Genomic DNA, 17,961 nt, shown 5'->3' on the forward strand with positions numbered 1-17,961 from the left:
TTTGGCCATGGAAGCCCACTAGGTGACCTTGGGCAAGTCATACTCTCTCAACTTTCAAAGAAGGCAATGGCAACCCTCTCTGAACAAATCTTGCCAAGAAAACCCTGTGATAAGTTTGTCTTAGGGTTGCAATACATTAGAAACAATGTAAATGCATATAACTATAATTACTGCTTGTAGTAGTAGTACTATTATTATTTTAACAATAAGAAGTTATTGCAATACATTCAAAATGGTCATAATCCACTGTCTAGACACAGACTTTTTATCATCTTATTGAAACTGAACTGTATACAGAATAATGCTTATTTTATTGAACAGGACAATATGTCTAGTAGTCTGAGTAGTCATCTGTTTCAAACATACATACTTTGTTAACAGTCAAACATGCAAAAATTGGAAGTAAAGAAACACTGAAAGTTAGGTAGAAGATTGCAATTAAAAAATTGCCTACCTAGAACTTTCACCTCTGAGAATGTTCAAGAATATAGAATTTACAGGCGTGAAAGAGAATTTATGCAGCTTTGCAATCTTTTTGAAAGCATGTTATCACTCATGCATATAAGCAATAAAATACAGGTCTGTATTTGGACAAATAAGAAACCACTCCCGACCCATCACTTTTATCAACAAAGTGCTCTAGAAGCCTTTTGGTGAGGTATTTACATAATACACTAAATAAATAAATATTTAAAGTTATTTCAATAATAAAATGGAATTAAAGACACAGCAGGATACAAATACCCTAAGGAAAGAAATATTGTCAAGACTCACATGAAGGATACTGACCTCCATTATGCAGAAAGAAAATGTCCTTTATTAATGGTTTGAGGAAGTGTTTTCATAGGTTTGAACCATTATGGTTTCACAGCTTATCTACATTTTTACTTTAATCAATGCTAATTACAAGGCACATTCCACAACACCAGTTTAAAGAATTCAGGATGATGATATCCGTGACCCATTTCTACATGAAGTATGTTGCTAAATCATTGACGGAGCTCATTTATATGGAAATGTTCAGGACCTGGCTACAACAGGTAATGACTGAAAGCATGTATCTGATGAAAATTACTTGTAAGTAATATAAGTATCATTATTAGATTCCATTACATTATGCATGATCTGAAAAATCCATCAGCTGCATGAGCTTTTTTCCCTCCTGAATAAGGTATGCATGCACATATATGTATTTGTTGTTTATTCGTTCAGTCGTTTCCGACTCTTTGTGACTCTTTGAGATCTCATTGATCAGCCGACACCAGAGCTCCCTGTTGGCCATCACCATCCCCAGTTCTTTCAAGATCAAGCCAGTTACTTCAAGGATAGCAACCATCCATCTTGCCTTTGGCCAGCCCCTCTTCCCTTTTCTTTCCATTTTCCCCAGGATCCTTGTCTTCTCCAAGCTATCCTGTTTTCTCATTATGTGGCCAAAGTATTTCATCTTTGGGTTGTTGTGACTTTTCCGGGCTGTATGGCCAATGTTCCAGAAGCATCCTCTCCTGATGTTTCACTCAAATCTATGGCAGACATCCTCAGAGGTTGAGGGGTCATGACTTTAATATCCTTCCCTCCAGTGAACAGTCAGGCATTATTTCCTGGAGTATGGATTGGTTTGATCTTCTTGTGGTCCAAGGTATACTCAGAATTTTCCTCCATCTTCCTTTGCTCAGCCTTCCTTATGGTCCAGCTCTTGCATCCATAGGTTACAATGGGGAACACCATTGTTTTAACTATGCAGATTTTTGTTGCCAGTATGATGCCTCTACTCTTAACTACTTTATCGAGATTGGTGATTGCTCCCCTCCCAAGAAGTAAATGTCTTCTAATTTCCTGGCTGCAGTCTGCCAGGTATCATGCTTAGAAATACAAAATCTGTCACTATCTTCAAGTTTTCTCTATTTGCCAGTTATCAATCAGTCTGGTTTATATGTTTAGTAAGTTTAATATCAATCATAAACTCAGATGGTTTTGATGACGGATTATGAAACTGTCTTTCCAAACATGCACTGATTTCTCCATTAGACAGAGCAGAAATAGATCTGAAGCTTGCAAGTATTTTTCAGTAGTCATTACATTTCAGACAAATATATCAGGGATATATTTGTCTGAAATGTACTAGATTTATGGCTCAATGCATTGCTATTACAATAATCAGATGTAATAATCATGTACCTACACCTGAAAGGGTGTAGGTGAATGAAAGGGGTTTTTATAAATGCAAAATCCATTTTCTGGTTGAATAATCAAGGGGATTTAAATGAATGAATGAGCCCAGGAATGGGCAACTCAGTTTCTCCTGATCTTTTCGGACTAGAACTCCCTCCAAGTTCAGTCAGCATGGTGAATTATCGGAAATGATGAAATTCACAATGCAACAAAATCTACTAGAAGAAACCGGCTTTGTGTGAGAGGAAAACCATGTCAAATTGTACAAAGTATGACATGATTTCTATCAATTCTACTCTCCCTTCACAGCCTACTACACCACTGCCTATACTATCCCTAAGGTTTCATGGTAAATGTAGGATGATATTGCCTCATGTCCTGCAACTCAGGCCCCGTCGACACTGTTATATAATGCAGTTTCAGAATGCAGTTTAACTGCATTGAACTGGATTATATGAGTCTACACTGCCATATGTTGCAAGTTAAACTGCATTCTGAAACTGCATTATATGGCAATGTTGATGGGGCCTCAGTATGATTACAGAAAGGCGCTCAGCAAAAACTGTGCAGAGACAGACTAAATTTAATAGCTAGCAGAATGCCCTTCTATATCACAGTACAGTAACCTTAAGCAATATCTAAAAATACTGGTTTAAAGAAAACATTTTGACTTAGACACAGAAGCTACTCTTTTCCTAGGACATATGAGTTGTACCAAAATCTAACTAAACGGCTTCATTGGTCAGGGTATGTTAGTTGATCAAAGGATCTAGTAGATTTATTTCTTCACTTCTTTAAACTCTTGTCCCTGTCTACCGCAATTTCAAAAGAAGGATACCAGTAATCAGAGAAGTGCACTTATGCTGATTGGGAATGAACAAGACAGAGTAGCAAATAATTGCTGTGCAGATTTAATATACTGATTTGCATTTCTCTCTCTGATAAAGCATCTCCGGAACAAAGAGTCAAAAGGGATATTCCTTCTACTTTTCCAAAGATGAGAGGAAAAACTACTAAGATCAATCAAATCCTACTGACAGTACTAACACCTGATTTTACAAATGAAACTACATAACTACCTTTCACATTGTCACTATATCAGATTTATATCATCTCTTGGTAATTTTAAACACTATTTGTTAGTCATTAACTCAACAATCTAACAGTATATTTTGGGTAGACAAGGCTCCAAATCTTCTGAAATGAATATATGTTGAATCTTTAAACAACATGCATATTTCTGCCAGTTCCTCTAATAAAAAGAATGTAAATAAAATAAATAAAAAGCAGGTAAATCTAATACAACAAAAGCCTTTCAGATGCTATCAGTATAAATATTCTCGTATGTTGACTCAGAACTGCATGAGCAGCAATGACATGTTTTACAGAAATTTTAGTGAGAAACATATATTACACTTCATTACGCCTGCAAGTTGTGTTTATTTTTTCCACTTGTCTGCCCTTGAAAAATGTACAAGACATAATGAGCTTTTAATATACACAGTGCATACCGTTTAACTTACCACATTAAAGCTTAGCTGCTAGAGTTTATAGCAGATGACTACAAAACAACTAAATAAATTTATCACGGTCCAACATAGCCAACTGGCCAGTCTGTACATGTTGTTTACCATACTTGCTGCAGTCCAACTGAAGATTTTCTCCTGAAAACAACTATTTAATATTTCAGAAGTAATCAACTGCTAAGGAGCCAACAGTGCCAGGTAGCAGATATGTATTATGTATTAACTACCATACTTAATGCCACCGCTTTCATTGATTATTATTATTTTTTTTTGCATCCAGTTTCATTCTGGTCTCATCCACATCCATGCACACTGTGCACACATATCAGAAGCATGTATATTATATACCATTCATCTCAGGAAACAGTTTATTTCTCCAAACATATCTCCCTCTATGAATCATCTCGGAGGTTAAGAATGTTTGGGAAGGCCCTGCTTGAAGGTGCGACTGGTAGGGATGAGAGACAGGGCCTTCTCAGTGGGGGCCCCTCAGCTATGGAACTCCCTCTCCAAGGAGATTATATCAGCCCTCTCCCTCCTGTCCTTCAGAAAGCAAGTGAAGACATGGCTGTAGGACCAAGCCTTTAGACAATAATTCTCAGTGCAGTAAGTGTTTATGGAACAACGCAATTGATGACCAGAATGGCTCCTGGAATATGCTTTTAGATTGTGTGATTTTAATTAACTATTTTAAGATTGTTTTGTTTTAATTGTTGGTTTTAATGTATATGTTGTATTATCCTTTTTATGAATGCCATTGAATTGTGCCTGTTTTGTGAGCTGCTCTGAGTCCCCTTCAGGGTGAGAAGGACGGGATATAAATTCAGTAAATAAATAAATTCTAATAGAAATTACTTGTAAAACCCTTTGTCTCTGCTGTTCGACCAATTCATATTATCCCCAAAAGATTTTATATATAACTAAGTTAATTCCAGAGATGACTTTTCAAAGATGTAATCATTTCCCTTAGGACATCCTAGGGAGATATATATATATATATATATATATATATACCTTCTTTCAATATGTCTGTCAACCCCATTTTCACAAAGCATATTGAGATGACTCCTTCAAAATTATAAGGTTCTATGCTTTTCTTGAAATAAAGCAACATGTTAAATTTATTTATTTATTTATTTACCTTACTTCTATACCGCTGTTCTCACAGCGGTTCACAACAAATACAAACAGCAAAAATTCAGTGCTACAGTATAGAAACAGTTAACAACCTAACACATTACACAATTAATAAACAGTTACTACAATACCCATTCACTGTCGTCTCGTCATCAAACACATGTTCCAGATTCGTCATCCATTGTTCCATTCCAGTGTTCATTAACCAATCATTGCACTAATTATTCGAACGCCTGCTCAAACAGCCAGGTCTTCACTTTTTTGCGGAATACCTTTAGAGATGGTGCTAGTCTAATGTCCATAGGAAGGGTGTTCCACAGCCGAGGAGCCACCACCGAGATAATGTTATACTGTCCTTACAAGTGTGGTGTGAATTCTCTTTTCTCTCTTTCTACACTCCCCATTGCACACTTTCAATGTCTAATGCGAAGTATCCTCAGCCCTACATCTTGTGACATACTATACATTAGCATTATTCTTGGTGTTGTTGTGTGCCTTCAGGTCATGGTGACTCAACTATTACAAGATTTTCTTGGCAAGAATTCTTCTTTGTTGTTTTTTTAGTATTTATATTTACATTTAGATGTATTATTAGCCATCTTAAGTACCTATACTGGTAGAAAGAGTGGATAAACACAATGTAAATTTTTGAAAAATATTTTTTAAGATGGAAAATTATTCATTTTATAGCAGAATACAAAATGTTTGGCACTCCTATAAGTATAAGCTGCTCATTTTTTCTCTAAAACCTTAGAAAAGTTACCAACTGAATGACCATATTCTAATAGGTTTCTACAAGATCAACCATATCAGAAGAATAATCTTTAAACAAAAAAAGCCATCTACTTTTCAACACTCCCAACTACAGTCAAATTCCATGCACTCAATTACTGTCCAAAAATCATGAGATGATTTTATAATAATATTTTTCTGAACTGATTATTCCTTATGAAATTGTTTTTACATTTCTTGTGGAATGTAATGTGAAGACAGTTATTTATCGTGTCAGAGAGCAAGCTAGAACTGAATTATATGCACAGATAAATAACATAATATGAATTATCTAGAGATCTACCAATTCACACTGCAGGAGAAATGTGCATGTTTGAATGTAACAAAGCATTTCGTAGAAAAGTAGCATGCCAAGGAAATGCTTAAGTTACAGTATCTCCTTGATATTCAGATTTCCCAAGGATTTGTATATTTTTCAATGTGGGATTTCAAGCATGCAGCTCCCAAACCACAGTCCAGAATGGTAGAGTCAAAGCAACCAGATAATATCCAATCATTTGCATTGATATACTGGTTTTAATTATTTCACATTTAACATTCCGAATGGCAAATAGACATTGTCTTGACATGAAGACAGATTTGTATATGGGAAAATTTCATTGTGAATTAGTTTAGTCACAACATTCTTAAATAAAATGTATTAATCTTCCCCCTCTCACTACATACAAAGGCTGGATCTACACTGCACTATATCCCAGGATCTGATCCCAGTTTATCTGGTTTAAACTGGATTATATGAGTCTACATTGCCATATAATCTGGGAAAAGAAGATAATCTGAGATCAGATCCTAAAACACAGGGCAGTGTGGAAGGGGACAAACTTGGCATTTAGAGCATAAATTCTCAAGGCTGAAATCATGGACCTTCATTACATTAGAATGGGGTTTGTAATTAAATATCACTTTTATTGAACAATCTCTGAACCAAATATAGAAGTATATTTCTAAATCTAGTTAGCAGATAACAAACAACAATTGCTTATGTCAGACATAATAAAAATAAGATTCTTGAATGGTCCAACTGGGAAGATAACACATGAGAACAGGATGACAGACTTATGCAAAAATCCTTATAAGCTTGTTTAATAAACTACAGTTTACCAAGTCAATTCTCAGTACATCTGAAATGGCCCTTTCCAAACTAATTATGATTTAGGATCTCAAAAAAGAGATCTCATTTTCACATCTAATAGATTTTTGAACCAAAACTGGAACAAAGGGGAGGTGATTCTATGGTGGACATTAAAATACATTCCATTGCCAATATTATTTAAATATAAATAATAATTTAATACAATACTTTTATTATTAGACATTATTAACTGATCTTGGGCTGGCTCACATCTGATCTAACCCAATATTGGTATATTTCTCTATCATGGTACACATCAGTTTTATACAGTCTATAATATTGAAGCTTAATAAAACTTTAAATATGTAATTTTAGCACCACATGTTTTAAAGCATTAGTTGGGTTTGATACCAAAAGTAACACGTTTTTTCATTTACGAATAGCTATTGACATTTTCTTTAAATGGAAAAAAAATATGAGGCACCAAGAAACTGTAACACCTGAAGCTTATACTACATCTTTTGAAATATATTATTCCTAAGTTATTTGAACAAATAACTAAATGCATATTGGTATACACATAAAAATTGTAAGAATATGAAAAAGGCATGTTTGAAGGCAAAAAAATATCTACTGGAGAGAATCTATAAAATAATAATACTCATATAACATTTATTTAATAATAAGGCTATAATGTAAATGCTACTAGGCTGCTGGATCAGCATAAAAAAGCACTTCCTTATGCTGACAACAGAAAAACGAGAACCATTTCCATGAAACACTCATTTTAAAAAATTGAATTTAAAATGCAGAGGTTGCCATCATCTTTCTATCAAGCAAAAATTCTTTTCTGGAAATGAGTTCAGTACATTATTTACTCTGTGTATAATAAAAGTTACAATATTACACTAAAATAGTGTGCATAGATATTTTTTAATGCACCTGAGAAGAGTTTCAGTGTGTCTCCTTTAGGAAGCATTTCTCTTGTTTCTCTTGTTATTATATTCCAGCACTAGACTTTGTTGTTCTCAAAATGCTGTCGCACTTTTACTTTTCAATTCTATCTATCTATCTATCTATCTATCTATCTATCAATTTTATATACCACCACTCCCTGAAGGCTCGGAGCGATTTTATGCATTGATTATACAGAATTGTAAAGACTGAATGAGTCGGAAAAAAAAGTTGAATATGCATGTACACACACACACACATTGTGCAAGAGCTAACCCCCTCTTCCATATAAGGAAAATATAACACTGCTAGCCTTCATATCTCCCATCCTTGGCCCTTTCCTCTTCCTCCTTGTAATCTCTTTTAGCCCTTGCCTGATTTTCTCTCAGCAAAGAGCAATGCCATTGCGGCTGTTTGGGGCTTTACAGTAGTTCCACAGAGCCATCACTGTTGTTCCCTCACTTAGCAAAACTAGCAACAGTGATGGATCTTATTGGTCAGTGAGTGTGTGCTCCCATTATGTTCCCATCCATTTACTGAAGAACTGTTCAGCCTCATTTGAGAGCATATGCAACAGCATGCTTTTTACACTATGCAAAGCTCTCTTGATCTTGGTTTTTGGAAACAAGAGAATAGAGACAGTTGACTAAGCACACGTGTGAACAGAATGGGAAGGGGAATTTTCCCCTTTTGAGTGCTTAGTATACATGAGAAATGGTAGAGTAGTGGAAAGAGAAAAGAAATTAGTTGGATATGATATATAAGTTATCCATGATGGCAACAGGTAGAATCAGGTGTCAAACAGGGATGTGTTTTAATTTTCCATCTTAAGCCATGATACTACACCTTGTTGATGGGAAGCTTCCCACCAGCATGGAAGTTATCTATCTGACAGATGGCAAGGTATTCAACCTCAGCAGATTAAAAGCCAAAACCAAGGTCACAACAACGTCTGTTATAGAACTTCAATATGCTGATGATAATATAGTCTGCACTCATTCAGAAGAATACTAAAAGCTTGGCCTCTCACTGAACATCAAGAAAACAAAAGTGCTTTTTCAGCAGGCACCAGCCAATTCCTCTGCAATGCCAGAAATACAGCTTAATGGTGTAATGTTTGAAAATGTTGCCTATTTCCGCTACCTTGGCACCTACCTCTCCACAAAAGTTAACATCGGCACTGAAATAAACGCTGTCTAAACTCTGTGTGTGCAGCATTTTTCGAATGAAACAGAGAGCGTTTGAGGATCAGAACATTTGTAGGCAGACCAAGATGCTTGTTTATAAAGCTATTGTCCTCCCAATCCTGTTATACACCTGTGAAACGTGGACCATCTACAGATTTCACACCCAACTCCTGGGACAATTCCATCAGCATTGCCTCCAAAAAATCCTGCAAATCTCTTGGGAAGACAGGTGGACAAATGTCAGCATGCTAAAAGAAGCGAAGACCACCACCACTGAAGTGATGTTCCTCCAACAACATCTTTGCTGGTCTGGCCATGTTGTCTGAACGCCTGATCTCCATCTCCCAAAGCAGTTATTATACTCTCAACTCAAGAATGGAAAATGGAGTGCTGGTGGACAGGAAAAGAGTTTTAAAGATGGACTTAAAGTTAACTTAAAAACTGTGCCATAGACATCGAGACCTAGGAAGCTCTGGCCCTCGAGCGTTCTAACTGGAGGTCAGTTGTTAACAACAGTGCCATGGAATTCAACGAGGCATTAATTGGAGGGAGAAACATGTCAAGAGGAAGGCACATCAAGTCAACCCTTGTCTGAACTGCATTCCATCTGGAAATCCTCATTGTCCTCATTATGAAAGAACATGCAGGACCAGACTAGACCTCTACAGCCACCTATGGACCCACTGCCAAAATCTTACACTTGAAAGGGAATCACACTTGGCCATGAGGGATCACAGATGACGATAACAGTTATCATTATATCCATTATTTTATTTACACTTCATCGATCAATTTCTCCTTCTTGTGTCCCAAAACTATGTCCTGCATGGCTTTAGCAGGTTCATTATTTAAAATTCATATATAAATAAGCAAGGAATGGAAAGGGTAGAGTGGAGGAGAAGGAGGATAAAGAAAATCTGTCATAGGTACCACGTAGTCACGTAGTTTAAATAAGGAAGGAGAAAACCACTGAAATTGGAGAGGCAAAGTTGTGTCCAGAAATGGAATAGCTCTGGGTTTCCTCAGAAGGCGGAGGTGGTAGCATAAACATGTGTTAAGGAAAATATGGTGGCAGCTTTTTTCAAGGGGACATTCAGAAATTATTTGCATTGCAGATATTTCCATATGGAAAGGTACATCAGATTTTCCAAACATATTGAATATTCTTGGAATCCACTTGGTTGAATATGATTTATTTTGTTGTCATTAGATTTTGATATAACTACTGGAAAACAAAATTTAGGATGAATCGTTTCTGCCCACATGTAAGCTACAATCTCTGGACGTTTCTTTCTCCTTGATAAAATGATGCACAAGCAATATGTAATCTTGTTTTGTAATGCATATTTATTTTGAAAACAGCTGTCTCTTATCTTGAAATTTTATGAAAACAATGAATAAATGAAAACAATTTTATGAAAGGCAATAAAAACAATAAATACATTGCCAGTGAAAATGTCTTATGGTAGATGCACTGCAGCATGTTAGTTATGACATTCAAGATCCTATTCTCTCTAGTAATTATCATAAAACATATATTGCATAACAAAACTCAAGGGGAAAGCAGTGCCATCAAGATGTATGCTACCTCAGTGGGTAGCAATCTGCTTCATCTGAAAGAGAAATAAATGCCCACCCACCCACTCCAACAAGAACACAATGTAGTCCAGAAATCCATATGCACAGTGAGATTCTCCAATACAGTTTCTGTCTCACAAACATAAAAAGGAAAAAAAGTTGCATAAATCTCTGTGTAGAATACTCCTATGTATTTTACACCATGTCAGAAATGTGAATTCTTGCTTCTCACATATAAGAATGACAAATCATATTTTTTTCTCATTGCCTGTGATAGGGGAAGATAGTTTCTCCCCCTTTTCAGCGAATGTCTCAGGTATGCTGCTGTGTAGTATACAAAAGGTGTTGTCAGGTATGCATCTCAGCTGGCCTATTAAACCAGTTCCAACTATTCAGTACGCAAACACAATATATTTCTATGCCACCCGCTCTGATCTCGAGATAGATGTGAAACAGCAAGATGTAGAGTTTAAAGTTCTAGACTAGGACTGGGGAAAGCAAGTTTCAAATCTATGCTCACTCATTGAGCTCGAAGTGGTTGTTGAACCAATCAGCCTATGACATCTCGCAGAGCTGAGAATAACATTAAGCAATAAAGCATAAATATCACCTTTGCTCCATGGCTAAATGGCAGAATATAGCTAAGATGAATTCAGTAATTTCTCACTATAAAGTAGATATAGGCAGGCTTATTTCTCTCTATCCCATAATAATTCTATGGCTTCTTTAGATCTTCAATTATCTTCCCTGATGTTCAGTGGTCCTCTTTTCAGCCTTATGTGTGTATAGAATAAATACATACCAGCAGCTAGATTATCATTAATTCAAGAGTAAAATTGTTGTTTCAAAAATATATAAAATATGCAAACTCACAAAGCCAGGTAAGAAAATATTATTATAAAATACCTATAATTCTTGTTTTTAATTATATGGAAATTTAAATAGTCAAGCTCTGAAATCATGCTTCCAATGAACTCATTTAAATATCATGTAGCCAGAACTCCAAAAACAAACAGTAAAATGTATAATTGTATAGGGTTTATAAATTGATTTTAGTCATTTTTGTATCAGACATCATTCACTATGGATGACAGCATGCTTATTTAATCAGATAGCTAATGTACCCCTGAAGAATAAAGGCTACCTTCATATATCACTTTGCCATAGAGCAACTAGAGAAAGCAAAAAAACATTTTGTCAAATTCAGGAAATAAGACAACTATTAAGAATTATTTAAGGCATCATAAAACACTAAGAAACTGTAAAACTGACAATAAAGGGAGAGATTAATCCTCTTTTTGAATACCTCCCCAATGAATATCACTGCAGCTTATCAAAATATGTATGTCCACATAACCAGAGCTGCATTTTAAAATGCCAAGAGGGCAAGTGAGACATTAATAAATGACCACCTTAAGGAATCAAAGGCTTCTGCAAATTAACATGTCAGAAATACGTCAGCTAAAATGCTTAGGGTTTTTAGAGGTTTCAGGAAATTGTGTTTAGCTTTGTATTACCATCTGAAATATTCATACGCAACATCTCGTAATGGCTGGAGAAGAAAGAAATGCACTCACTGCGATTTATGTGAATTAAGCAATCACTTTATTCTGAAACTGATGAATTGAAGTAAGGTTATTATTTCTACTGTTGCCAGTAATAGTAATTTTCCACTAAGTGAATAGGATCACAGTACAATCCCTGTATCTGTGAGGGACTCCATACAAATACATGAATGAAATAATGTTTTGTGCTGAGACCAAATATAGAGCATTTGTTATTCCCCTCACTCACCTATTGCTCTGTGGAGGAGAGATAAGCTGAAGCAAAAGTTGTGGCATAGACTACCTGCACTGAGTTCTTGAAAGCAGTCCCAATCCTGAGTACAAAACCTGGTGGTAAGCCTAGCTCTCCTACTTCTCCCCGCCAATGAAACAGTCCTTCTGCTTCTTGACTAGAAGCAATAGCAGCTCTTCCCCCCCACCCCCCATTCCAGCAAAATGCAGTTCTTTTGCTTCTTTTACCAAGAGAAGCAGTGGTGCCTCCCACCAGATTTGGCAACCAGAAAAGGGGCTGTTTTCTAGAGCTCAGAGCAGGCAATCTGGTCCTCTGCTACCCACACTTTTCTCTGTGGAGCCTACAGCACCTGGACTCTGTGGGAGCTGGCAGTGGATGAGCAGAGGGTGAGCAAACGGCAAGGAGACAACCCTGCCGCTATGATTGCAGGTAAGTGAAACTGCTGACACTAGTCCTGTAGATATGAGGATCATCTTGTACTTCCAAATGTATATTTCTCTTCTATTCAAATAGGCTATTTTCTCTTTGAAAATCCAGGGATATAAATTGCCACATATTTAATTCCTATGTGCAAGTATTAACATTTTAGAATATTTCAGCAAAATTTCTGAGCAATGTTCATTCTGTGATATTGTGTGGTTTTGGATTGTATGGCAAGCCTGATTTGCAAGTGTTTGAGTGGTATCCATCCATTAGCATGTGGGTAACTGAGAAAATTGCAGAGTCAATAATGAGGGCATCTGCCTAGAAGTAGCTAGGCCTTTGTTCCTTTGGAGTGTTTATTGTATAGAGGCATCCTTTGCTGGGTGGTGTTCACTGGTCCTTGATTACTTGCTGCCTGGGGGCTTTCTTTGTCTGGGTGGTGTTCATTAGTTACTGTCTAATTCTGGTGTTCCTCAATACTGGTAGCCAATTTTTGTTCATTTTCATGATTTATCCCTTTCTGCTGAAATTGTCCATGTACTTATGGATTTCAATGGCTTCTTGTGTAGTCTGACAAAGTGGTTGTCAGAGTGATCCAGAATATCTGCGTTTTCAAATAATGTTCTGTGTCCAGATTGGTTTATCATGTGTTCTGCTATTGCTGATTATTCTGGTTGAAGTAGTCAGCACTGCCGTTCATGTTCTTTGAATCGTGTATGAGCAATACGTTTAGTGGCCTCTATGTAGATGTGTTCAAAGCTACACTGTATGTGATAGACTCCTGCAGTGGTTAGAGGATCCCTCTTATCCTTTGCCAACCATAGTATTTTCTTAGTGGGTCTGTACAGTTTGTAGACTGTGTTTCTTCATCAGTTTCCCTATGCAGTCAATGGTTCCCTTGATGGGTGGTAAGAACACCTTCCCTCTAGGTGGCTCTTTATTCCTGTGGCTTGTTCCAAGTCTTGCAGCTCTTCTGATGTCTGCAGAAGAGTGACCATTAACCTGTATTTTGCTTCAAACCAATTTGTTCCACAAATTCTTTTCCTTACCAAGTCCCAGAATGTGAAGATAGTTGTGATTGACCTCCTTTTCCTCATCAGGACATTACTGGTTTCAAGGCATAGATTTTTAATTGAGGGGAAATATTGATGAGTATTCTTCACTTTCTTTTATTTATTACATTGTAATATTTTTCAGTTACTAACCTGACCAAGAACGTACATGAAGGTATCTGGTATCAATGTTAATAGTATCAACAGCATATTGATTTCAAAAGTCTATCAGCACCAGGTTTCAAAGTTATACTATGAAAGAAGTAATTATTCTATCCCATACATGAGAACAAAGTTTGTTTTCCATCAATATACTGATTCAATTGCAACTCATGCCAAACATGATACATATTTTTCTAATGTAAAGATAATTATCAATTTAGGAAATAATTTCCTGACAGTCTATTTAACAAAACAATACAAATCAAGCCCTAGGGAACTTACCAGTGCACTGCCCTCCATTTGTTGGATCTCCATAATATCCTGGCATACATGTTTCACACTGTTTTCCTGTGGTTAGGTTTTTGCATTGATCGCAAACATTGCCATTAACACAGGTACTATGACCATTGCACTGGCAAGCTGTAATAAAAAAAGAGAAAAATCAGAGGTGGGAGTCCCTAAAGGATAGTAATTCACATAAAGCTGAAGATTGTGATTAGTACTTCACCATCACGTAAGGTTAAAGGGGTGAGTGTAAGTTGAGTTGAGAACTATAAATAATATATCTTGTGTATTTCATTGACTTTGTGCAATTAAGTTCATTCAGTGAAGAACTGCATTTTTCTACCTGCTCTATATGAGCAGAGGGGCAAATCTGTATGCACCCTAAAGGTGCACTGGGGATATGTGTGGCAGGGATAAGGGAGGTGGAGGCATTGGTTGGATAGTAGTCTAATGCCAGTAAGTTGAGCTAAGATAAAGCATTCCCTGTAGTTTAGTATTTCTACTAGGGATGGAAAGAGAATTCAGAATTCTTCATTTTCCAAATGAGAAAAATATTTGAATGGTGATACTTTTGCAAATGTGTGCTGCATATCTCCCAAAGTACCATTGTTGTGGGTAAGTCTGATCTATTATACATCCCAACAAAAAACATGGTATGTTGTTTTTTAGGTCTGTTCCTGGGGTTATTTGGAGCAATGATTCAAAAAATGGACTGGACAGACTACATCAGCTCAAGTACCTTAGACATGGGGTGTTGCATGACTGGAAAGTTTGCATCGTAAATCTGTGCTTTTGGTATGGAAGTAGATTTTCATGTAGGACATTTTTCTATTAATTTTTAATATTTCCTTCATGCTTAAAACATATTAATTAAAACACTACATTAAAATATCCTGATTTTTATTGAGCAAGCATCTGTTCTGTATCTCTAAAACTAAAGCTGATAAGGAAAAACTGATGCCGTTTTTGGAACCAGCAAGTCAAATATACCCATTAAAAGTTTTAGCATGTGAGGCACAAAATCTGTGTTGCCATTGGTCTCTGTTTGAAAATCTTAAACAGCAAGAAGACTGCCTAAGAACATATAAGTTACGTCGCATCTAATGACTCCCCTGGGCTCCTAAAGTAATAAACAGTTTGCTGGCCATCACGAAATCAGAAGTCTTCTATTGTAGCTCCTGCTGGAAACGGTGGTGAAGAATCCCCACAGCACTTTTAATGTAATTTGTAGCTATTGCTGTGTACCAAATGCTCAGGGGTTTGTCTGTTGTACATACTGCTAATAATGGTTCCTATCATTCACACCAAATATTTATTTAATGAATCCTCACAGAACTTCAGGTGTTTCAAATACAGGGACAGATCGTAGGGAAAATATTTCCACATTAGCCCTAGTATGTGAGAGTCAGGTATTTGTATTCCTTCCTTGATATACATTTCAGAATCCTTCTGGTATTTCAGAATGTAAAACAGATGAACACTTAATATTGCTCCAGTTATCTCAAAAGAACTCCCTACAGAAGAATTAACAGGTACTCAAATTAATATCCAAATGTAAGACTATCATAGCAGCAGTAAATGCACAGCAGCAATGCCAGAGCATTTCCAGAAAGCAGAAGCAAGATTATTTATATACAACTTCCAGATGCTTAGATGCAGTTGAAAATAAATGGCCCAAACCAGACCTACTGACTACTACCAATCATTTTGCGTGCTGAGCCCAAAAAATAATGTGAACACAAGTTTATTCCTTAATTATCAGAAATGCATAATAAAAATAGTGTTTACCTTTTTAACAATTTGAGACCCATTCCAAATTATGTTTGCAACAAGCATCTACAATGCAGAATTAATGCAGTTTGACATCACTTCAACCGTCATGGCTCAATACTACAGAATCTTATCAACTTTCTTTTAATATACTGGTCATTTTCTCATTTCATGTTGAATTGGGTACCAACATAAGAGAATCTTAATGAATGAAAAACTACACCCAGAATCCAGAGTATTGAGAAATGATTTTTCACTTCATTGCACGCTTCACTTATTAAATTATGCTTCAATGAGTGTACAATAATTGGAGGTTAGCAAGATATTAGTCTCATCAGTTTCATATGAGCAATTGAGCAGATCTTACATTCTTTTCTTCATCACAGAGCACTCCTAAATTGTTTTGGATCTGCATACACCATTTCTCTTTTCCTGAAATGCTTCTTGCAAAACTAATTAACTGTAAATTGTTGTGTAATATAATAAAACTAATACAAGGAGTCCCCAGTTACAAACATCCGATTTACAAATGGCACATAGGTGACAGAACAAAAAGTGAGAGAAATCTATCCTTCGGATGGCAAATTCACTCCTAAAAGAGTTATTATCATGAGAAAAAGGTGTCTTAACTGGAACCCAAACACCAATCCTTGTTTTCACAAAGCAATTTTTTCAAAATCCAATAGTCACAGGGACAGAGAGTGAGGTGAAATCTTCTGGATTGGGGCACAGTCAGCAAAACGAACACCACAGGGGTGTTAAAGCTATCTACGAGATCTATATGTTTGGAGTTACACTATAAAATGTACCTGTTCTGATTTACAAAAAAAATCAAGTTAAAAACAAATTTACAGAATCTATCTTGTTTGTAACTTGGGGATTGCCTGTAATGGGGACACTGAGCTTACTTGCTTTGATATACACTTAGTATTTGTTTCATGTAAAATCTCTATAGAACTGCACAGATAAATTCACTACTCAAGACTACATATCCATCTTCCAACATGTTATGAGAAAAATTCCTGAGGATCTTTGAATCTCCCTCCCTAAAGAAGAGAGTTAAGAAGACATAAAATGTTTTGGATAAATTCCACTCTATTACGCTTTTCATTTCACATCTCTTTGTTGCTCCACCTAATCTTGATCCTCAGAATCTTTAAAAGTTTGTTGTTGAATACTGATGCTATGATGAAGGACCATAGAAGATTATAATACTAGAGTTAAGTTTTCGTTTACCTAGCACATGCTTGAGAAATCATAGGTAACACTGCACTGCTACCATATTGAGTTACATCTGGCAAAATATCTAAAATATATTAAACAATAGTACAAAATGTATATCTTAAGTGTCAGAATATCCCTATGAGAAGAATTCTGGATTTATTAGAATCTCTCAATTCAGGATTCATTCTGTACACATTTCACACGTGGTATTTTTGAGCAGCAAACACATTTTCAGCAAAGGAGCTAGCATACTTGCACACAATAATATTGCCACACAGAAATATTTTATATGGGGAAAATATCTGTTTACTGTGTAGAAAGGTATTTCTTTAAAAATACATAATTGAATTTTACTCATATTAAGTCCACAACTACAGCATTTTCTGCATGTAAATAATGACCAAAATTCACTAAGAGTTACACATGCGTAGTTGGTTCATATTCACGATCCTCGGGTATTCACTAGTTTACAGAATGTATTGGGACTCCGAAAATCCCCTATTGCTCACACACAGGGCAGCAACTACTGCAAGTGGTAGTGATCTGTTCTCTTATCAATCAGAAAGCTGACTGGTGTCCGTCAGCCATCCTCCCGTTACACTAATCACTTGAGAAACCAGTGAAATAACCAATTGTGACAGGGATCCTGCTTCTCACTGTTGCACTAGAGATCACTCATGAAAGCAGGTGGTCAACAGGGAAACAGCTGCTGCTCAATAAATAGCTGCTGCTCAATAAATAAGGATCGAAACGTGGGGCTAGGAGATTATAATTGTAACTAAGATGGTTACAATTTCTCTGTAGAAATAAAAGCTATGATTTTGTATCATTTA

The 17,961-nt window shown here is 36.2% G+C and overlaps 1 protein-coding gene across 1 annotated transcript in view; it reads right to left on the minus strand.

Annotated features, from left to right (window-relative positions):
* ATRNL1 (attractin like 1) overlaps positions 1–17,961 on the minus strand; it is a 678,126-nt gene that overhangs the window by 466,254 nt on the left and 193,911 nt on the right. The window contains exon 19 of the mRNA XM_060768490.2: positions 14,132–14,269. Within this exon, the coding sequence (XP_060624473.2) occupies positions 14,132–14,269 (138 nt within the window). The remainder of the gene's footprint in view (positions 1–14,131; positions 14,270–17,961) is intronic.

Source organism: Anolis sagrei, chromosome 3 (assembly GCF_037176765.1).
Source record: "Anolis sagrei isolate rAnoSag1 chromosome 3, rAnoSag1.mat, whole genome shotgun sequence".
Lineage (NCBI taxonomy): Eukaryota > Metazoa > Chordata > Lepidosauria > Squamata > Dactyloidae > Anolis > Anolis sagrei.